General features: G+C 36.9%; 1 protein-coding gene across 1 annotated transcript in view; it reads left to right on the top strand.

Moving 5' to 3' along the window:
- The window catches only part of nox4 (NADPH oxidase 4), a 38,476-nt gene that overhangs the window by 1,136 nt on the left and 12,340 nt on the right, over positions 1–25,000 (top strand). Inside the window, exons 3-10 of the mRNA XM_079822686.1 lie at positions 5,869–5,979; positions 7,187–7,271; positions 9,305–9,402; positions 13,294–13,321; positions 15,171–15,243; positions 15,554–15,634; positions 20,400–20,577; positions 20,710–20,877. Of these exons, the coding sequence (XP_079678812.1) occupies positions 5,869–5,979; positions 7,187–7,271; positions 9,305–9,402; positions 13,294–13,321; positions 15,171–15,243; positions 15,554–15,634; positions 20,400–20,577; positions 20,710–20,877 (822 nt within the window). The remainder of the gene's footprint in view (positions 1–5,868; positions 5,980–7,186; positions 7,272–9,304; positions 9,403–13,293; positions 13,322–15,170; positions 15,244–15,553; positions 15,635–20,399; positions 20,578–20,709; positions 20,878–25,000) is intronic.

Below are 25,000 nucleotides of genomic sequence, written 5' to 3'. Positions count from 1 at the left end.
AAACACACACACACACACACACACACACACACACACACACACACACACACACACACACACACACACACACACACACACACACACACACACACACACACACACACATACTGTAGAGAATTTCTGCTTGATTTCGGGTTTAAATCTTAATGCGTAGTGTTAAAAAAGTAGCTTTCGAGTTTTTTTTTGGAGGGGGGGGGGAGGTTGACAATTATTATTTTAAATGAATATGTTTAAAAGTAGTAATACAGTTTTTTTTATTCGCTTTGGTACTATTTTCACAAGTAAGGTGTACATTTTCAAAACTCTTTGGACAAAAATCCAAACTGATCACACTTGTAACACAGCTAGTCCTTCTTTCAAAACCTGATCTCATGCTTTCATTCAGTTGGACATATCTTCAGCCCACATAATCATTGTTTCAAACACAAGATTATTGTAATATGTAATGAGAACATTTGGTTTAATCACCGAAACACAACAGTGTGATCTTCTTTCAGTTTAGTACTTTAAACAATCAGTTCATCCAACAGCAAACAATGCAAGATACATGTTTCAAATCTCCCTCGTTGCTGAATTATCTACAGTATCTACAGTAACACAGGCTGCATATGCCTCATTAGAAAATACACTTGCATTATCTAACTTATGTAATTGAATACATGATGTTTGTAATAGTATTCAGTGTGTTATCTGGTGTGATAAAGTTATGACACAGCCATGAAGTTCTGTGCTATATCAGAGTTTGCTGCCAATAAATGTTCTCACTGTACACTCTAAAAAAAAAAAAAGATTCTATATAGCACTAAAAGACAAAGTGGTTCTTGGCTCGTAATCATAGGGGAACCTTTTTAACCCTTAATCGTCCCTCAAGTAGGGTTTACGTTTGAGTCCCTTGGGGTCAGATAGACCCCAAACTTTTACAGAGCGATTGCATAAGGAAATATAATTTTTTTTACATGGAAAACTATATATCATTTTTTTTATTTACTTCTCAACTATACATTTATGCTGTGTTTTTGTGGGTATTTGGTAGTTTTTTACCTATTTGCTGCACAAATACCTAACTATGTCATAAATTAGCTCATTAAAAATAATTTTTTTATGAAAAAAATCACTTGAATGATGATCTTAAATAAATATAAATAGTTTTTGGACATTGCTCTATGTGTTAGGGATAGAATACCGCCATCTGTAGGTTTGTGGAAAAACTTTAGGAATTATAGTTAAAGAGAAAGTGCAATGACCACATTATCCACTAGAGGTCCATAGGGAAGTTGTGCAAAAGTTAAGCTGCCTTTCATCTTTCTTTTATTTGCCCTTTTCCCTCTCTTTCTCATGATTGTTCCATGTTGCATTTGTGCTCTAGTATTTGTCCTTCATTTATGTATGGAATTTTTTCAGATTTATGCCAGTTTTGTTGATTTTATTTGCCAGTTTCTATAAAAATACTCTCTGTTGCAGTCACACACATGTGTGTGTTTGTGTGTGTGTGTGTGCGTGTGTGTATGAGACAGAAAGTTCGTTCCACTTTGTGTTTATGCTCTAGGACCAGATCTTGATATAAATGTAGTAGGGCTGCAACGACGCGTCGACGTCGTCGATGACGTGGACTACGAAAATACGTCGACGTGCGTGAAATGCGTCGACGCGTCGGCGGCACATTATTTACGTTCTAGAATGGAACAGAAGATCTAGAATAATGGCAGCTTCTGCTCCCGGGCATAGTGAAAATTATCATTTATCATATAAAGCCAGACCGCGACATTCAAAAGTGTGGGAGTACTTTAAACAGAAGCCGAGTAAAACTGTGCTTTGTTCGCTCTGTAACGCCGGTTTCACACTGCACGCGGTGGCAGAGCAGGAGCTGTGCGCGTGGAGAGCGGGAGCTTTCACACTGCCAATCAGTGTTGCCAAGTCCGCTTTTTTCAGCGGAATTGGGCTACTTCTACACTGTTGCCGCGGGCTGTGTCTCATGTCCGCGGGTTGAAGCAAAAAAACACACATATTTAACCCCCCGAACGCGATGTTTACCAGAGAACCTCCCCGAAACGCGATTGGGCTTGTTTTGGGCTTGTTTTGAGTAACGAATGGGTGGGTTTTGTTGTGTAAACCTGGCAACCCTTCCAGTGTTCTCTCGCGCAGCTGAACCGTGGCGCGTGTATTGCAACAGACGGTCACATTTTCCGGGGTTCTTCTCCGACCCCAGTACGTCTCGTGCTTTTATTTATTATGGGCTGCATATATCTCCTGTTAATGCGACCTGGTTCCGCTCTGTCCCAAACACATATGCATAAAACATGCTGTATATAGGTAGTTTACATGATTAAAGTAACATTAAAGTTAAGATATGCCTCTAGCTTTAATCATTTAAATGTGTCTTTGAAGTTTGGGCAAAAACTTCTGGCAGCTTTAGTCGTTGTTTATGCACATGTATCTTCAAAATAGACGACTAGTTATACTATATTAAAACTATGCTGAAAGCTCCTGTATGTGAACCTTTTGCAGATAAATACAAGTGCATTTTCGTTTACTATTGACACAAATCAATAAGTAAATCATACTCAACTACTAGCCTATAGTAAACAACTTTTCCTAATTAGGCCTACTCTGTATACATTTTATGATGAATAGTATCATTATATATTATGTTTAAAAAGCTTCTTGTGTTCATATATTTCATTATAAAATGGCATACTACACTCTAAAAAAAAAGTCTCGTAATCATAAGGGAACCTTTTTTAGTGCTATATAGCACCAATTTTGGTGCTTCAGCGGTTCTTCAGAGGTGCTATATAGCACCTTAGTCAAAGAACCGGTGAAGAACCTCTGAAGAACCGGTGAAGAACCTCTGAAGAACCGCTGAAGAACCACTGAAGCACCAAAAATGGTGCTATATAGCACTAAAAAAGGTTCCCCTATGATTACGAGCCAATAACTATTTTTGGTGCCATATAGAACCTTTTTTTTTTTAGAGTGTATGTACACTACCTTTCCTGAAATACAATTAATATTGTCATCATTCATTGATTTCATGTTAAAATAATATACAAATTCACTACCCTCTTTGAAATACAATAATCAGTAAAAAAGAATCATAAGATTAATCTGGAAAAATAATCGTTAGATTAGTCGACTAATCGAAAAAATAATCGTTAGATTAGTCGACAGAAAAAATAATCGTTAGTTGCAGCTCTAAAATGTAGACATTTTCAGATTTATACTGGATTTAGTTGATTTTTTTTTACAAACAAAGTGAAAAAAAAAGCATTTTTTACATTTTCCCATTCATTGCCAAAATCCAAAAAAATGCTCCAGACACCTGTGTTTGTGTTTGTGTGTGTGTGCGTGTGAGTGAACATGCTTGTTCCATATTGCATTTGTGCTCTAGTATTAGTACTTCATTTATGTATGAAAATCTTTCAGATTTATGCCAGTTTTGTTGATTTTATTTGCCAATTTCAATAAAAATACTCTCTGTTGCAGTCACACACATGTGTGTGTTTGTGTGTGTGTGTACGTGTGTGTGTATGAGATGGAAAGTTCGTTCTACTTTGTGTTTATGCTCTAGGACCAGACCTTGATATAAATGTGGAAATTTTCAGATTTATACTGGATTTAGTAAAAAAAAATTGACAAAAAAAGTGAATTTTTTAAATTTTTTACACTTTCCCATTCATTTTCAATGTGGGGTCAATCTGACCCCGAGGGACTTAAACGGTAACTTTTTTTTACACACCCTTAGAACAACCAAATCAAGCCCAGATTTGTTGTGCATGTTTAGATAGATTATTTAGGAAAAGTCACCGAGTCTCATGGCCCTGAGATGAAGGGAACACTTTTAAAAAATGGAGGAAAAGTCCAGTGGGGTTAGCTGGACCCCAAGGGACGATTAAGGGTTAAGTGCTGTATAGCACCAATATTGGTGCTTCAGTGGTTCTTCAGCGGTTCTTTGGCTGAGGTGCTATATAGCACCACTGAGTAAGGTGCTATAGCACCGCTACCATATACAGAACATGTTAAGATATGGTGCTATATAGCACCAAAAGTGGTTTCTCTATGATTTACGACAAAGAACCACTTTTAGTGCCATATAGAACCTTTTTTTTTTTTTAGTGTATCATATGACTGAATCTACTGTAGTTGAGCTTTATAAGGGTGAGTTACAGTAATGTGACAGTCTCTACCATGGTAATCTGTTTTCAGTATCACATGGCTGTAATGTAAAATGCTATATTTGATACCATCTGTCTCCCTTCTTCTGATTTCTGATCAGCCTGATGTTACACCGTCATTGACTATTTCCACTCCCTTATACTCTATTCTGCTCTATTCACAAATTGCAAATATTATATAAGCTATATATATATATATATATATATAAATCTATTGGTGTACCAAATGATTGATTGATTAACCATTAAGATCAGTGGATTAAATAAAAGACAAATGTATTAAACTGAACGAGAAGAGAAGTATATCAAAAGTTTGATAGTAAGAGCTTTATGAAAGGCAATTTCTGTGAATGAAACATGTATACAGATGAAACACTAATTTTGTGTAGTGAAAAGGATACTTTGTGGTTTTGTGTATTGTACTAACACAATTGAAAATATGCTGAAATGTTTGAAAAAAGTGCACATTTGATGATTTGTTGTGATATTAGCCCCATGAGTTTTGAAAATGTACACCTTGCTTGTGAAAATAGTACCAAAGCGACAAAAAAAAAACTGTATAACCAATATATAATAACCATAATATTATAACAATTTCTTACAATTAATCTTATTCATATTTTTGTTATAATTATTAAAGATTATTTTGAAAAAATAATATTATAACCATTCCTAACCATAATATAACCATTTCTTAAAATTAATATTATCTTATTAATAGTTTTTGTGAAAATTTATTATTTTGAATGAATAATATTTAAGATGATATTAAAACAATGTCCTAACCATAATATTCTACCCATTTCCTAAATGTATAATATTATCTTATGAATATTTCTGGTGCAATGTATTAATAATTATTTTTAAATAATAATATTTTAAGATAATATAAGCATTTCCTAAAATTATAATATTATCTTATTAATATTTTTGTGAAAATGTATTATTTTGAATTCATATTTAAAATAATATTGAAACTATTTCCTAACCAAAATATTATAACATAATATTAAGCATTTCTTAAAATTATAATATTATCTTATTCATAATTCTGTGAAATTATGAATTATTTTGAATTAATAATATTGAAGATAATATTAAAACAATGTCCTAACCATAATATTCTACCCATTTCCTAAATGTGTAATATTATCTTATGAATATTTTTGGTGAAATGTATTAATAATAATTTTGAAATCATATTTTAAGATAATATAAGCATTTCCTAAAATTATAATATTATCTTATTAATATTTTTGTGAAAATGTATTTCTTTGAATTAATATTTAAAATAATATTGAAACTATTTCCTAACCAAAATATTCGACCCATTTCTTAAATGTATAATATTAACTTATTAATATTTTCTTTTGAAATGTATTCATATTTTATATTAGCTTACTAATATTTTTTTGTGAAAATGATTAATAATGGTGGTCTCGTGAGGTCTTTGTACAATTACAACATGAATGCCAATTCTTTTATATTTTTGTTATTATATAATGTTTTTTAAAATATATATATATTTTTTTAAATAGTGACACTATTTTCCTCACACAGTATAAATGCGTTTAATATAAAGGGCTTATGTTCTAGGAAGGGTGTCTTGGCATCAGATTTGGGCTTTATTAAAGCGACCGAACCCCCTGTGTGTGTGTGTGTGTGTGTGTGTGTGTGTGTGTGTGTGTTTCTTCAGCTGGGTCTCTGCATCAGTCGAGCGTCGGCCTCCGTTCTCAACTTCAACTGCGGTCTGGTGCTGCTGCCAATGTGCAGATTACTGCTTACCTTCCTGCGAGGATCCCAGCGGGTGAGACACATCATGTTACTCTCGCTCTTTCTCTCACTCTCTTAAAGGCAGCATCAACTAAACATTCAGCTGATGGGAAAAAAAAGAAAAAATTGTCATCATTGGATCCTGTGGTGAAAATGACAGTCTTGTTGACATATGTCAATCATTTACTCCACTTAAACTCCACCCCTTTCTTACATTAGACTGAATGCTTGTATTCAGATCTGCCACCATCCAATCAACAACAATTGGATAGAAATTATTTCACTCAGATCTCTACTTCCATCACATCGCCCCTTTAAAAAGACAGTTGAGTTAAGGCTGCTCTGAGCAGGGTCTGTTTTGCTCTAAATCCTGTGGAAAGATGCAATAAAATCATGCGAAACCTGCACTCAAATAGCCACCTCAGTGGCTCAGATGCTGCTTTGGTTCTGTGAGATTGAAGAGCAGCTTTAAATAATTTTCTACATTTTAAATTTCATATTTAAAACATTCATTTATATCCCTCTGGTGCTGCCTGCGTGGTCAAAAATGAAATATTTTTTATTTCAATTAAATTAATGTACTATATTTTAGTTCGATAATTTTTTTAGGGTATTTTATAATGTTGAAATATATTCATGGAATATTTATGATCCATTTATCTGTTGAAATTAAATTTTCAGCTTAAACTGTCGTAAATCTTTAATGCTTTGGAGCACAAATTTAATTTGGTCTCTTTTTAAAAACACATTATTTCTAGTAAAAGTAAAATTTTTATGAAAAATGCACACAAATACTATTTTAACATTTTATATGAAATGTATATATTTCCAAAACAAAATCAAAGCCATCGATCTAAATAAGCTGTGTTCCAAATTGGAGGTTGATCTCTCAAAAAATGAGCTTTCAGTGAGATTTTGTTTGGGCGCAGTACCAAATGCTTCCACTAGATGAAATTTGTCTCCCATTCATTTCCAATGTGGTTATTTTCCGCAAACAATACGTGCGATACCTTTTCAAATCACGTCCATGAATTTTGTGTGTGTGTGTGTGTGTGTGTGTGTGTGTGTGTTCACATAGCAAGTGCCAAAACCTTTACCAAGTTTCGTACCATTCCAATAAAGTAAAAATTTACACAAAAAAAGTTATACAAAAATAACCGAACAGCACCTGATTTAATATACTGTATATGCAGAGTAAAGATGTCAAAATGAGTTTAATGAGGGTTGTTTATTTCTCTTAGGTGACCGGTAGACGTGTTCGGCGGCTGCTTGATAAGAGTAAGACATTTCACGTGACGTGTGGAGTCACTATATGCGTCTTCTCAGGTGAGAAATGTGTTGTTTCAGCATATAGTCCAGTCCACGCAACTTATTCTGCCTGTGTTTGTGGGTGGGATATACACTCACCTAAAGGATTATTAGGAACACCATACTAATACTGTGTTTGACCCCCTTTCGCCTTCAGAACTGCCTTAATTCTACGTGGCATTGATTCAACAAAGTGCTGAAAGCATTCTTTAGAAATGTTGGCCCATATTGATAGGATAGCATCTTGCAGCTGATGGAGATTTGTGGGATGCACATCCAGGGCACGAAGCTCCCGTTCCACCACATCCCAAAGATGCTCTATTGGGTTGAGATCTGGTGACTGTGGGGGCCATTTTAGTTCAGTGAACTCATTGTCATGTTCAAGAAAACAATTTGAAATGATTCGAGCTTTGTGACATTGTGCATTATCCTGCTGGAAGTAGCCATCAGAGGATGGGTACATGGTGATCATAAAGGGATGGACATGGTCAGAAACAATGCTCAGGTAGGCCGTGGCATTTAAACGATGCCCAATTGGCACTAAGGGGCCTAAAGTGTGCCAAGAAAACATCCCCCACACCATTACACCACCACCACCAGCCTGCACAGTGGTAACAAGGCATGATGGATCCATGTTCTCATTCTGTTTACGCCAAATTCTGACTCTACCATCTGAATGTCTCAACAGAAATCGAGACTCATCAGACCAGGCAACATTTTTCCAGTCTTCAACTGTCCAATTTTGGTGAGCTTGTGCAAATTGTAGCCTCTTTTTCCTATTTGTAGTGGAGATGAGTGGTACCCGGTGGGGTCTTCTGCTGTTGTAGCCCATCCGCCTCAAGGTTGTGCGTGTTGTGGCTTCACAAATGCTTTGCTGCATACCTCGGTTGTAACGAGTGGTTATTTCAGTCAAAGTTGCTCTTCTATCAGCTTGAATCAGTCGGCCCATTCTCCTCTGACCTCTAGCATCAACAAGGCATTTTGGCCCACAGGACTGCCACATACTGGATGTTTTTCCCTTTTCACACCATTCTTTGTAAACCCTAGAAATGGTTGTGCGTGAAAATCCCGATAACTGAGCAGATTGTGAAATACTCAGACCGGCCCGTCTGGCACCAACAACCATGCCACGCTCAAAATTGCTTAAATCACGTTTCTTTCCCATTCTGACATTCAGTTTGGAGTTCAGGAGATTGTCTTGACCAGGACCACACCCCTAAATGCATTGAAGCAACTGCCATGTGATTGGTTGATTAGATCATTGCATTAATGAGAAATTGAACAGGTGTTCCTAATAATCCTTTAGGTGAGTGTACAATAATTGCTTGTAAAGTTTGTAATGTTGTGATTCACCTCTTAGCTGGTAGACTTGGTTCATGGCTTATAACTTTTAAAACCACAATCCCTATGGGAGAAATGGAAACTTTTTTTTGTTCATTAGGCCAAACAATCAGATGCAGATTGTCATTTTGACAAACAATGTTGCATTTTTAGTACAATATGAACCAGAGAGTCCATGAACAGACAAAACTGACTCCAGAACAATGCAGATAGACAGATTCATGGGGGAGGGAAAACAGATTATTTTGGTTGAGTCACTAGTCTGTCTGAAAATGTGTGTGTATGTGTGTGTGTTGCTGTCTGAGAGTTTGACTTGGTTAAATGACTCCGTCTAGTGTTGCAGTGGCTGACAGGTGCGTGTTTGTGTGTGTGTGTGTTTGTGTGTGTGTGTGTGTGTGTGTGTGTGTGTGTGTGTGTAAGAACACAGGAATATCCTGAGGGATTCCCAGCTGGTTTTATCTTGTGTCTGAAACCCCCCTCCCATTTCCTGTCTCATTGCATTGTGGTCTTGTTCTAATTACAGAGCTCTGAGGCATCCCGTTAACATGACAACTACAACACAAGCTAAAACACACACACACACACACACACACACACAGCTGCTGAATAGACAAATTGTCTTCCACACATGCTTGACGTATGCGGTCATGCCTAGTGTGTCTGTGTGAGTCTCTGATGTTGTTTGTGTTTGTTCATGTTTGTGTCTGCAGTGGTCCATGTGGGCGCTCACCTCGTGAACATGGTCAGTTTCTCTGTGAGATATTCAGAGGATTTCCCAGCGCTCAATGTCGCTCAGTATCGAGGACAGGTAACAGTTACACAATATAGCAGGACTAGAAATTAATAATGCCTCAGAAAAATGTCCAGTGATAAATAACGTCTCTTATGCTCACCAAGGCTGGTTTTATGTGATCAAACATGCGGTAAAAACTGTTCAATATTATAATTTCAAGCCTGACTGGTTAGTCAAGACGAACATTGATGTTAGCTTGAGGAAGCATGACCAGAAAGGTTTTCAGTTTGAGAGTTTGAAGTTTAAAGTATTTTGTTTTAAAGTTTAAACGGTTTTAAAGGCAATAGTCGTTTAGAAAACCAGATGGAAAGATATCACATTGCTAGCATGATTTAGCATTTTGTTAGCATGTTTTGACACATGACTAGCTTATTTTAGATTGTTCTTCTAGGACAGACAGACAGATGGATAGACAGACAGATGGATGGATAGACAGATGGATGGATGGACGGATGGATGGATGGGTTGCCAGGGTGTTTTTAACACGTTGCTAGCATGTTTCTATCGTCAGTTAGCACATGTTTTAGCATGTTTTACTAGCTTATTTTAGATTGTTGTTGTAGGATGGATGGATGGATGGATGGATGAATGGATGGATGAATGGATGCATGGATGGATGGATAGACGGATGGATACAGATGGATGGACGGACGGATGGATGGATAGACGGATGGATGGATGGATGGATGGATGAATGAATGGACGGATGGATGGATGGATGGATGGATAGATGGATGGATGGATAGGCAGATGGATGTATAGACAGATGGATGGATAGATGGATGGATAGACAGATGGACTGATAGATGGATGGATAGACAGATGGATAGACAGATGGATGTATGGATAGACAGATGGACGGATGGATGATAGATGGATGGATAGATAGAGGAATGGATAGACCGATGAACGGTTGGATGGATAGACGGATGGGACAGATGGATAGACGGATGGATGAATAGACAGATGGATGGATAGAGGAATGGATAGACAGATGAATGGTTGGATGGATAGACGGATGGGACAGATGGATAGACGGATGGATGAATAGACAGATGAATGGTTGGATGGATAGACGGATGGGACAGATGAACGGTTGGATGGATAGACAGACAGATGGATGGATAGACAGATGGATGGATGGACGGATGGATGGATGGGTTGCCAGGGTGTTTTTAACACGTTGCTAGCATGTTTCTATCGTCAGTTAGCACATGTTTTAGCATGTTTTACTAGCTTATTTTAGATTGTTGTTGTAGGATGGATGGATGGATGGATGGATGAATGGATGGATGAATGGAGGCATGGATGGATGGATAGACGGATGGATACAGATGGATGGACGGACGGATGGATGGATGGATGGATAGACGGATGGATGGATGGATGGATGGATAGATGGATGGATGGATAGGCAGATGGATGTATAGACAGATGGATGGATAGATGGATGGATAGACAGATGGACTGATAGATGGATGGATAGACAGATGGATAGACAGATGGATGTATGGATAGACAGATGGACGGATGGATGATAGATGGATGGATAGATAGAGGAATGGATAGACCGATGAACGGTTGGATGGATAGACGGATGGGACAGATGGATAGACGGATGGATGAATAGACAGATGGATGGATAGAGGAATGGATAGACAGATGAATGGTTGGATGGATAGACGGATGGGACAGATGGATAGACGGATGGATGAATAGACAGATGGATGGATGGATAGAGGAATGGATAGACAGATGAATGGTTGGATGGATAGACGGATGGGACAGATGAACGGTTGGATGGATAGACGGATGGATGAATAGACAGATGGATGGATGGATAGAGGAATGGATAGACAGATGAATGGTTGGATGGATAGACGGATGGGACAGATGAACGGTTGGATGGATAGACGGACGGATGGATGGATAGACAGATGGATGGATAGATAGACAGATGGATGGATGGATGGATGGATGGGTTACCAGGGTTTTTTAACACGTTGCTAGTATGTTTCTATCATCATATAGCACATACCATGTTTTAGCATTTTTGCTAGCTTTTTAACATATGACTAGCTTATTTTAGATTGTTGTTCTAGGATGGATAGATGGATGGATAGACGGATGGATAGACGGATGGATGGATAGACGGATGGGACCGATGGATGGATTGATGGATGGATCGATGGGTTGCCAGGGTGTTTTTAACACGTTGCTAGCATGTTTTAGATTGTTGTCGATGGATAGACAGATGGATGGATAGATAGACAGATGGATGGATAGATAGACAGATGGATGGATAGATAGACAGATGGACGGATGGATGATAGATGGATGGACGGACGGACGGAAGGATGGATGGATGGACAATGGATAGACAGATGCACTGAAAAAAAAATTCAGGTCTCCAATTGAAAATGTTCTAGTGACTGATCACATCTAAATTTTTCAGTTGGCCAAATTGAATTTCTATGAATTGATGCAATTTAATTCACAGAAATTCAATTTGGCCAACTGAAAAATTTAGATGTGATCAGTCACTAGAACATTTTCAAGTGGAGACCTGATTATTTTTTACAGTGTGGATGGATAGACGGATGGATGGACAGATGGGTGGATAGATGGATTGCCAGGTTTTTTTTTAACATGGTTTAACACATTGCTAGCATGTTTCTAGCATCAGTTAGCACATACCATGTTTTAGCATGTTTCTAGCATCAGTTAGCACATACCATGTTTTAGCATGTTTCTAGCATCAGTTAGCACATACCATGTTTTAGCATGTTTCTAGCATCAGTTAGCACATACCATGTTTTAGCATGTTTCTAGCATCAGTTAGCACATACCATGTTTTAGCATGTTGCTAGCATCAGTTAGCACATACCATGTTTTAGCATGTTTCTAGCATCAGTTAGCACATACCATGTTTTAGCATGTTGCTAGCATCAGTTAGCACATACCATGTTTTAGCATGTTTCTAGCATCAGTTAGCACATACATGTTTTAGCATGTTGCTAGCATCAGTTAGCACATACCATGTTTTAGCATGTTTCTAGCATCAGTTAGCACATACCATGTTTTAGCATGTTGCTAGCATCAGTTAGCACATACCATGTTTTAGCATGTTGCTAGCATCAGTTAGCACATACCATGTTTTAGCATGTTTCTAGCATCAGTTAGCACATACATGTTTTAGCATGTTGCTAGCATCAGTTAGCACATACCATGTTTTAGCATGTTTCTAGCATCAGTTAGCACATACCATGTTTTAGCATGTTGCTAGCATCAGTTAGCACATACCATGTTTTAGCATGTTGCTAGCATCAGTTAGCACATACCATGTTTTAGCATGTTGCTAGCATCAGTTAGCACATACCATGTTTTAGCATGTTGTTAGCATGATTTATCATGTTGGCTAGCATGTTTTAGATTGTTGTCCTAGGCTAGTTGTTTAGCTTTGCCAGTGATAGCTTAAATACTCTATAAAAGTCGGATCAGTTGGTAGATATATAGCAACAGCCTGAAGGTCTCACCTGAGTTTGGCAGTTGTAGCTGTAGAGTCTGAGTCAGAACTTAGAAGAAGATTAATAAGCTTAAATAGCATTTCGGCACATTGACTTTCTCAAGCCTAAAATCAGACCCCATGACCAGCCAAACACTATCAATTATCTCAGTAATCCTGTTATCAGTCACTTTCACTCATGCAAAAAATGAACCATGTTTGACTGAAGAAAGCATTTTAAATGATTTGTTTTTGTGTGATCCTACACTCATAGATGAGTGGCATATTTGCGCACACAACATGAACAAAAGACACTGCCTGCACCTTTAAACACCTGCTGGTGATATAGGTTTGTGTAGTTCGTTCTGCTGTTTGATTTGAGTCTGTTTTTATCTCCTCAGGATCCCAGAGTTCTCATCATAAGCACAGGTGCTTCACATTACACATCTCCCTTCTTTACTACACATTAATACAGTGAAACTATGGTCTAGGGTGATTATTAGAAATGTATGTGGACACATTCCTCTAACTTTGTTAACTTCGTCTCCTTTTATTTTTGGGTTAATGTGAGATTGTCAGCTGAGGTGTTTGCATTTCTGTCTGACGGAATTATATGAATATTTCTGGTTATTTCAGAAAACTTAGTGTCTACACTTACTAAACTAAACCCCTGTGTTTAATATTACTTAAATTATGATATCATTTTTTATTAATATTTTGAATTTACTTTTTATATTAATTTTAATTGTGTTTTAATCTTTTGTAATTTTATGTGCGTTTGCAAATTTTATTAGTTTTTTAATATTACTGTTTAATTAATTTCAATTTAACTTTTTATTTATTTAAAGTTTTCAACTTTGCTTTTTTATATTTTCAGTTTTCATTTTAATTTCTTTAATGTTTAGTAATCAAAAATAAAATTAAAAAATTTTATTCGTTTTTAATATTATTAGTATTTAATTATTTTATATTAATTTCAGTTTTAATTTTTTTTATTTAGTTTTAAACTTCACTTTTTATATTTTCAGTTTCATTTTAATTTGTATGATTTTTTAGTTATGTGCTTTTGTCAATTTATTTGTTTTCAAATATTACTATTTAATTAATTTTTACATAAATTTGTATTTTTATATATTTAACATTTTAAACTTCATATTTTTATATCTTCAGTTTTCATTTTAATTTGTTACATTTTTAATAATTGCATTTTTTATATCAATTTCAGTTTTATTTATTTAAAGTTTTCAACTTCGCTTTTTTATATTTTCAGTTTTTAATATTATTAGTATTTCATTATTTTATATAAATTTCAGTTTTATTTTTTTATTTATTTCGTTTTAAACTTCACTTTTTATATTTTCAGTTTCATTTTAATTTTTTACATTTTTAGTTTTTTATATGCTTTTGTCAATTTATTTGTTTTTTTATATTACAATTGAATTAATTTTTACATCAATTTTTATTTTTTATATATTTAACTTTTTAAACTTCACTTTTTATATTTTCAGTTTTCATTTATTTTTAATAATTGTATTTTTATATTAATTTCAGTTTTTTTATTTAATTTTAAACTTCACTTTTTATATTTTCAGTTTCATTTTAATACAATTTTTTTGTTATGTGCTTTTGTCAATTTTATTAGTTATTTAATATTACGATTTAATAAATTTTTACAATAATTACATTTTATTTTTTATTTATTTAACGTTTTAAACTTCACTTTATATTTTCAGTATTTTAATAATTGTATTATTTTTTATATTAATTTCTGTTTTATTTATTTCTTTATTTAACGTTTTGAACTTTGCTTTTTTATATTTTCAGTTTTAATTTTTATAATTTCTAGAATTTTTTGGTTTTGTGCTTTTGTCAATTTTATTAGTTTTTTAATATTATTATTTAATTTCACATTAATTTCAGTTTTACTTATTTATTTAAAAGTTGGAACTTCGCTATTTATATTTTGTTTTTATTTTAATTTAGTATATATTTATATATATATATATATATACACACTTTTAAATATTGCTATTTAATTTATTTCAGTTTTATTTATTTAAATGTAGTAATTTTAGTGCCTCAACCTAAACTTTATTCAGTTTCCAAGGCAAGATTTCTAATTTTCTTTCATGTTTCAAGTTTTCTTCTAATATTTATATTTATATTATCCTTTTGAATGAACAAAAATCTTATTTAGTTTTATTTAGCGTTTGATTTGTGTTTTATGAATATAATAGCGCTGTTTGAGAACTGCTGGTTTTGTTGGCTCTCCTCTTAGTTCCTGGGGTCACTGGCGTCCTGTTGGTGCTGGTGTTGTTCCTGATGTTCACAGCGTCCTCTTACTCCATCAGGTGAGAACCTCCAAACCTTTATCTGTTATTGACCTAACTCTGACCCTAGTCTCCTCTCCCTAGACCGACTTTACTCACACATACACTCGACTGTAATTACCGAGGCCATTACCTGGAGCGGTGCGTCCCCTCTGATTGATCTGGGGCCGATGGGCTTCTCCTCTCCATTGTCCTGCTGTAATTGAGTTGCTTTAGTTCACTTTAGGACACGTCAAGAGCCTCTCGTTCACTCTAAGAGACCTGGACACTGTGCTAGATGCTTTTATCTCACTGTCCTTTTGATGTGACTGCAATTGTTTGCTTTTCTTAGAGTCTCGAGCTACGAGATCTTCTGGTACACTCACAACCTCTTCATCGTGTTCTACATTATCCTGATGGTCCACGTGGTGGGGTGAGTTTATTAAGGCATTTCCTTCACACACATACAAACAAGATTGAGAGAATATTTATGCAAGATTACAATTTGTGCATCAAAAAATCATTAAAGTGGACATATGCCCTTTTTCAAAGTCTTGGTTTTGTGAGCTCTAGGTTTTCATGCTTGAATGTTCGAAAAACACATTATTTTCCACATATTGTTGCAGCTCCTCTCTCTCTCTGAAAGCATCATCAGCCAACTATAGTTTCAGATTCCCTCGTTATCAGCGTAGTTCAATGAGTTTTCAATGGACATTCACAAGCATCGCAAAGTTGAGTGTTTTTCGACATATGGACTTAATAAATCCTCATCTTGAACAAAATATGCAATTTGACATTTCAGTACGATCTATACCTTTTATTTTGAATAAAAGTCTTGTCAGGAGATTTAAAGGTGGGGTAAGTGCTTTCTGGTAACCGATGTTGATATTTCAAATCACCAAAACAAACACGCCCCTACCCCAAAAGGGTCTCGCCCCTATTTTGATAGCTCCGCCCCACACATATATGGCGTAATCTGCTGTTCCAGCCGGCCGAGGGTATGATGTCATCAGTAAGAGAAAGCAATGTGTGTTACTATGGTAATCCAGGTCGAATATTCAATGAAAATGCCATCCCAAAAACACAAACACAGTTCTCATGAACAACTCGATTGCACGAGCACGACAGTCCAACTAACCAACATATTAAAATTATGACAAGATTAGAGGGATATATCCATCACGAAAAGAGGAACCAAAGGAAACAAACATATATTAGGAGTTTATTGTCTTACTTTTCAGACACACTTCGGGATCTGACGCTTGAAACCGACAGTGAGGAGGTTTAGACGCTCCAGGCTTATACTGTGTGGAAATGAATGTGTCTTTATCATCTCTGAAGGGAATGACAATACGATCGCAAATGGACAAACAAGCGAACATGACACACGAGCATATTCAAGCAAAAGCCAGCATATATTAGTTCTGTGAAACAAAACAAAACCAATGTTACTCGCCTATCGAGAAGGAAAAAAAGCAACATCTGCCTTCGCTCCGTGAGTTCTCTCCAGCGCTGGAAAGCTGATCGTAAGCCTTCTTTGCTTCCGTAGACATCTTCCACATTAGTTTATATATCTGCCATCTCTCTCTTTCTGCCGTCGCTCGGCTAATGTCCGTCCTGTGTCGTGTCTTTTGAATAATGACATGCACTGAGCGCTCCCTTCATTAGTAGACACGCCCCTTACTGCTGATTGGCTATAAGTTTGTTATGGTACTCGTCAGTTTTATAAAGCATTTTTGAAATAACACTTACCCCACCTTTAAAGCACCGTTTGTGAAGAATGTGCTTGTGTGTACGTGCTCTAGTACGTAAGAACGAGCCTATGATTGAATCTGGGAATAAAGCTAAATAACTGAGAAACTAGAATTAGTCCTTAGATGTCCGTTATTATGGATGTTTGTATCCGTTACTCTATAAAAAAAAAAATGTTAATTGCGACAATTCTGACTTTTATGACTCGCAATTGCGAGTTTTTATCAGGCTAATCTGAGAAAGGTCAAAGAAAGTCAGAATTGTGAGATGGAAAGTTGCGATTATCTTTTTTAAAATTTTTATTCTGTGGCGCTAACAAGTTTCCATAAGTAATTCATAGCAAACATCTAGCATTCGATCTCAAACGGAGTCATTAAAATAAGTTATTACTCCACCACCTGCGTGACATCATCACGACAAATTTGCAACAATACGGTTTCGAGAAACAGTCATGACTAGCTAGTTGGAAAACACACCCCTGTTTCTATGAAGCCCCTCCTTCTGAAAAGCACAATGAGCTCTGATTGGTTGGCTGGACCAGTGTGTTGTGATTGGTCAAGCACTTTGAGCGTGTTTGGGAAATGTCTCTAGCCTGGTCCTAGCAGACTCTCGGACATTTCATCTGTTCAGAGAGTCTGGCCACTCTCCATTGACAAACGTTTACTTCCTTGAAGGCGGGAACTCTGTTGAAGTTTAAAACTATTGGATCTGCCCAGAGCCACTCTGGTTCTGCCATACCCAATCGCTAACGTTTGGTCGTGACTAGGGTTGGGTACCGAAATCCGGTTCCAATATGGCACCGGTACTTATATAACCGGTATGTACCGGACCGAATCAGAACGCAGATTTCGGTTCCTCATTTCGGTGCCAAAATTCAAACGTGCTTTCGCGCTTTGGCTGAGCCAGAGACAGACGCTCAGCGCTGGTCACATCACAACTCATGACAACTATTCAGTGTTTTCAACCACATCATGTTTATTCCAGGTTTCAGACATTTAAATGTTCATAAGTAGGCTACTAGCAAAACACACACACTGATGTCTATGAAAGCGGCAATGACAATCCTTTCAGACGATTATAATTTGACTAACGTTACATGTTTTATTCACATCAGATAGGCTACATGCACATTATATAGTAACTATAGCGTTTACTCTGTTCTTCTTCCAGTTCACTGGTCACTTACTTTCATGTATTTCGTGAGACGAGAATTAACTCAAGTGTTGTAAATCCGATAGATCCGATTCTGAGGCATAAACTAACATGGCGCCGCCCATTGCGCTTTATAGATCAACTAACACACATTCACTCACACATTTGAACATCAGATAGTTCGTGACACAGTTAAGAAGTTTGTGAATATTTTGAATAAAAAGAAAAAACTAAATAAACCCAATACAGCTGAGCTGTCAGCGCTATTGCGTCTGCTGTGTCATCATGTGAGAAACATGACGCGTCGCCATGGAAACATTAAGACGATGCGTTCAAAAATATTTAGCCAGAGAATATGATCATATTTCAAAAAAGAGCTGAAGCTCGAAGCTGGTTAGTAGCATACCAAGAATACAGACGACTGCTGTTATTATTGTAATTAAGAGTTATATTAGGCTTGTTGTAGTTGGGTGGCTTAGGTTTTACTGTGAATTTGTAAATAAGTCAATTATAATTTGTAAATAAGTAAATTGTGTTTTGTATTTATTTATATTCATACATTTAAGTATACATTAAACTTTTAATAAATGGTTCAATAAAAAAAATAAAAAAAAATAAAAAGCCATTTAATGTCATCCACCTCGTTTTGTGGCCTTTTTAAAAAAAAAAAAGTATCGGTTCAGGCACCGTTTAGGCACCGGAACCGTTTTAAAAGTATCGGTTTGGCACCGGAATCGAAAAAAACCCAAACGATACCCAACCCTAGTCGTGACGTATGTCATCTCAAACTAGCGCACAACATCAACGTCATCGTTCTCAGCCACTCCCTCTGTTCCCTGATTGGACCGGTTAAAATTTGACCGGAGAAAACCAAAGAATATACCGCAATCCCAGACGGAGCACTGAAGGAAAATGAAAATTCGTAGGAGGGCGGAGCCAGGCTAAAATGTCTCGCCCCTTACTATAACCTTGAGTTATAGACACTACTACACACTACTAACTAACTCAACCAGGCTCCGCCTCTTTATTCTGCATATCAATTATTTAAATGAGGAATATTGTGATGTGTTTGTTCCTGGAAGAAAACTCAAGACTACAATGGACGCGTTTCAGGCATAGACTGTAAAAAAAGATGGACGACGCACCTCCTCTCTCTTCCGTTGTAGAAAAAAGTGAAGTAAAGTTTCCAATGTCCCAATATGGCACTGATTCGGGACCCGAGTCTGGGCGGTAGTGAGCGTGAAGTGGAGCCGCGGTATCAATGCACTCCCACAGAATCGGTTTGTACAGTTTTACTGCAGAACAACTCATTATGTCGGTGTACAATAAACATTTACATTTACATTTATGCATTTAGCAGACGCTTTTATCCAAAGCGACTTACAACTTGGGGGTACAATAAGCGATTGGTCGTGAAGAGTCGAGTGAGCGCAACAAGTGCCTGAAATACTTAGTCTGTGTACATTTCTCAGTGTAGCACAGGCTAGAGTAGGGCGGGAAAGAGGAGGAAAAGAGGAAAGGAAAGTTTTTTTTTTTTTTTTTTTTTTTTTTTTTTAGGAGGTTAAGTGCTCACGGAAGAGATAAACAGTTATGAAAATGTTGAAATGAAAGTTAAAGCTCCTGAAAAAAGTCAGTTGGTGATTCAGTGACTACTTCGCGTTTAGAGAAGCTGTCAATCTCAGCTGTCAATCATAACGTCACATCCCCGTTTTTACAGCATTAAATAACTAACTAAAACCTAACTTTTTTAAAAGAACACTTGACTAACATCAGTGTGATGAAAAACTGCCTAAAATGATAGACACCAAAAGTCTTTGATGAGTAATTGAATTTAGTTTGTCTTGCGTCCCATTAGATTACATGGAGAGGGCGGAGTTTATGACCTATACTGGGACCAGCCACCTGGGGGCGATTAAAATGTTTCAGCTTCACTTTTCAGGATGTGCGCGGCACGCTTGGTTTCAGAAACAGTCTCTCTGATGTAGAGAATAACTCCCGCTGGAGGGACTTTGTGCCTTTTTCATGCTCAAACTGCAACATTACACACTAAACAAGCATCACAGGACCCCTTTACATATGCACTGAAAATAGTACGCAAGAGCTGCACGGATGGTGTGCTATTTTTAGAAGATACATACTTGATGCATACTTTTTGTGCTATTACAATCCCTTGCATTATGGAAGAAAAGAGGGGTTTTTTTTGTTGACAAATTTGCAAATGTCAAATATTAAGCAAAAATGACTTTTTGTCCTGTGTGCTTTATGATCATGATTGACGCCTCTCTATCCAATAGGGGCACTTTAAAGTATCAGTCCAACGTGGAGGCCCACCCACCTGGCTGCATGCACTACAATCTCAGCTCAGACTCACGGACCAATCACAGAGCAGCAGGAGAGAAGGGGGTGGAGTTTTCGGGCGGACCACAGACGGTTTGTCAAGAAGAGGCCCGCTTCCAACCCCATTTCCCTCAGGTCCGTCCATCTGATTAAGAGTAAATAATTGCGTCCGGGCATGTTGTTTGTATTATGTCTTCTTTGTGTACATCTGTATGTGAATGATTATCAATTGTTGTGTGTGTGTGTGTGTGTGTGTGTGTGTTTTAGACGTGGTTGTGGGTATCTGCTCCTCTCTGCCTGTACTGTGTCGAGCGGTTGTATCGTTTAATAAGAAGCAGCGCTGCTCCGGTTACCATGGTTTCTGTCGTTAGCCATCCCTGTGATGTCATAGAATTGCGCATGCTGAAGAGCGGCTTTAAGCCCCGCCCTGGACAGGTGAGCCCCGCCTCCACACGGTTACATTCAAATCTCATTCAAAAGAACTTTTAAAGGGGAAATTGCTCTTTGTTTTATATAAAAAGGGTTGTATTTTACACTATACCATTTAAAAGTCTGGGCTCAGTACGATTTTCTTTATGAAATGAAATAATTTAATCAGCAAGGACACATTAAACTGATCAAAAGTGACAGTAAAGACTTTTAAAATGTTACAAATAAATGCTGTTCTTTTGAATATTCTATCCACCAAGGAATCCTGTAAAAATGTATCACCTTGGCTCAAGACGATTCCATTGCATCCTATGATGCCATTTTCCATTATGAAAATTTTCCCGCCAAAAAAACCCCCTCCTTGACCAGGGGTGTCCAATCCTGCTCCTCGTAGGCCACTGTCCTGCAGAGTTTTGCTCCAACCCCAATTAAACACACCTGATCCAGCTAATCAAGGCATGCTAGAATCTTCCAGCAGGTGTGTTGAGGCCCTCCAGGACCGAGTTTGGACACCCCTGTCCTAGACCGTTCCTCCGATTTTCATGAAAATCGAATCAGATCATCTTCAGACCATGCTGGCAAAGTGTTATTAAAAGCTTTTTGATAAACCCAGCCGTTCTCGAATAACGTGCGAACGAATGCAACAAAGAGCGTGCCAAATTGGACGTGAGGCTGTGTGTCTGCAATGCTTAATCCGAAATTGCCTCCTAAACACTCATTCACTATTCCCTACGTTAGTCCACTAATACAGTTCACTTGAAGGAGTGAATGAAAACAAGTGCGTGAAGTCGGACAGCCATTGAGTGTACATCGGCTGTACACTCGTTATTGCAGTGCAATGTGGGATTGAATGAGTGCACTCGATAACATCCACTATGGTTTCGGACACCACTACAAATGGCTGTGCCCTCAAATAATTCCCTATTTGAGGGTATAGGGGGCGATTTCGGATTCAGCCTTGGTACCAAGCGGCAACCTCCCCCAGTTTCTCTTGAAGCCAATACGGAAGTGACTTAAACTGCAATTCCTCGACTGGCCACTAGAGAGCCAGGAGGGAAGCAGAATCTCATTGAGCCTCATGTTAAAATGCCCAACTTTACAGCAGAAATAAACATGTTTACAGTCTGGGACAAACTGTGGTTTTGGTCTATACGGCTCATTTTGCCCTTCATGATGACTGTGAGGGGGGTGAATGTTTTTATAACTCATTCGTTTACATTATATAAAGCCTTAAAGTTCTGCATAATTAAGGGCGTGGCCACTTTGAGTGACAGGTGGATAGCCATTTATCTGCTGTCTGTTAGTCAAGGGCCAACGGCCAGCTCGACCCTACTTTACGCTTCAAAACTGCTCTTCAGAATCCTATGGGTGACGTCACAGACACTACGTCCATATGTTTTTACAGTCTTTTTATTTATTTTACCTTTTATTTAACCAGGGAAGAAAATCACATTGAGATAGATATCTCTTTTACAAGTGAGCCCTGGCCAAGGTAGCAGCACACAATAAACAAAATAAAAAACAAACAAAGTAAAATTAAATACATAAAACAATAATCACAACACACACATTTCCAACAATAAAACATCTTAAAACAAAGTCTATGCTTGGTACATGTCATCACAAGCATGACCTGAGGCTACATTGCAGCCTTTCGGCTCAGCGCCACCTACTGGTCAGGAGATATGAAAATTTGCCTTTATTGCTTATAACGTCTAAATGGTTTGTCCAAAAATCATACAACTGGTCTCTTCTAATTCATTCAGGGTTCCCGCGGGGTCTTAAAAAGTCTTAAAATGTCTAAAATTATTTTTTTTAAATTTAAGGCCTTAAAACGTCTTAAATTTTCCAGATTTTCGCCAGAGGTCTTAAATTTAATTTAGTTAGGTCTTAAAAAAAGTGTTATCCTCGTTCATTTCCAGAAATGCTGGCTGCAGAAAGTTATTAACGTTACACTGAAGCAAAAAAGTATCTAATCGCGAAAGCGGATCTCAAAGCGGAGCTCTAGAGTCTTTGCTGCGCCCTCAGAGCGTTCGTTCGGTGTGTTGTAGTTCTTTCTGGGGGATATTGGTACACGTACTCGGTGATAAAACTACAAATCCCGTGATAAATGCAATTACCTGCCCGCAAAATACGTCTACATCTAATAACGTTGTATTTTTCTGGACAGAATGAGGCAGACATGCATTGTTTTATATTATTCTAAACAGTGATAAAGTCTGCACTCAATCAGCACTGCATACCTTATTATTATGACAATAGTGAAGGCTTGAAGAACTCAGATACACCATAGCTGGATGCAGTCGTGTTTATTGTCTTCGTTTCATCAGTCAAAGCGTTTCTATCTTCTGTTTATCTTACATCGCTAGCTTCACATTGGGGCTAAGGCAAGCGGCAACCTCCCGCAGTTTCTCTTGAAGCCAATACGGAAGTGCCTCAAACTGCAATTCATCGACTGGCCGCTAGGGACAGGATCCAGAAGGGAGCAGAATCTCATTGAGCCCCATGTTAAAATTGTCAACTTTAGAGCAGAATAAAACATGTTTACAGCCTGGTACAAATTGTGCTTTTGGTCTATACGGCTCATTTTGCCCTTCATGACAACTGTGAGGGGGGTGAATTTTTTTATAGCTCATTCGTTTACATTATATAAAGCCTTAAAGTTCTGCATAATTAAGGGCGTGGCCACTTCGAGTGACTGGTGGATAGCCATTTATCTGCTGTCTGTTAGTCATCGCGTCACTTAAGCTCCGCCCACGTCCCGCCTTTTTGCCCATTTTCTGTTATCCGGGAGTGACGCGCGATGACGCGCTGCCAAGATGGCAACGGCCACCATTGCGCTTCAGAACGGCTCATCAGAATCCTATGGGTGACGTCACGGACACTACGTCCATATTTTTTTACAGTCTATGGGCTAAGGAGGATTACTTCTCTAAGGGAAATGTGGAGTTTCTGCTCGAGGGCGCCCTCTGGCTTCCAGTATGAATGAAACGTTTGGGTAACCAAATATGAAAAATAATACTTCTCTCTAAATAAATTTATATGACAACCCTTATGTTTTTCTCCAATGTGCAGTTTTTGCCCCACAGTGGATGCAGAAGAGGCTCATATTTCATATTAAATACATAGACTTTAAGAAATTGATATCACAGATAAAAAGCACAGAATTTCTTTATTTTTTTATTTTATTTTTTACAATAAATCTTTAGACCTTTCTAATGATTTTTAGTCATAGGCTGTCTGCATATTAACAGGTAACCCAGCAGGTTTTTTTTTGTAAAATAAGTTTTCTGTAAAATATAAATGTTATTTTATTAGTATTATTATTATATTGTTATATTTATTCTTAAATACTCTATTTTTAATTTTTTTTAATAATTAAAATGTTATTGTAATAGTAATATTTCTAATTTTGTTAAATATTTGTATTTATTGAATATAATCATTATTATTAGTCTCGTTAATATATAAACATTAATATATAAAATGTTATATGCATACACTTTTAATTTGTAAAAAAAAAAAAAAAAAAATTGCATTTTAACCAGAATAATCGCAATTAGATATCTTCCCCAAATCGTGCATCCCTAGTTTATCCTATCTCCCTAGTGCATGCCCTGTTCAATCTCTATTAGGATATTAATATGCTGTTTTGTAATCTATTCTATTTGAGGGCAAGTTTGTTTTAGCCTATTTTCATTTTGGGCCTAAGGTTTTGGGCATTTGGCTCGTTGTTGGCTGTTACTAATGTCATTGCTTTATTGCTTTTTTTATTATTTCTTTGATTTAAATAATTTTGGTAATGCATTGTATAGGTCTTAAATTTCAATCTTTATGGTCTTAAAATGTCTTAAAAAGGTCTTAAATTTGACTTTCTGAAACCTGCAAGAACCCTGTTCATTGCCCCATGCTGAGTCAACAAATATTAGCTGCGTAACTGTTTTCAACATTGATAATAATCCTGAAATGTTTCTTGAGCAGCAAATTAGCATATTAAAAATGATTTCTGAAGGATCATGTGACACTGAAGACTGGAGTAATGATGCTGAAAATACAGCTTTGATCACAGCTTTGAGGAAAACGTTATTTTAAATTGTAAATAAGTTTTTACTGCAATTTTGATCAAATA

Source organism: Gobio gobio, assembly GCF_949357685.1.
Source record: "Gobio gobio genome assembly, chromosome: 8".
In the NCBI taxonomy this organism is placed as follows: Eukaryota; Metazoa; Chordata; class Actinopteri; order Cypriniformes; family Gobionidae; genus Gobio; species Gobio gobio.
Note: the sequence above shows the minus strand (reverse complement) of the source record. Positions and strands in the feature narration are given on the sequence as shown.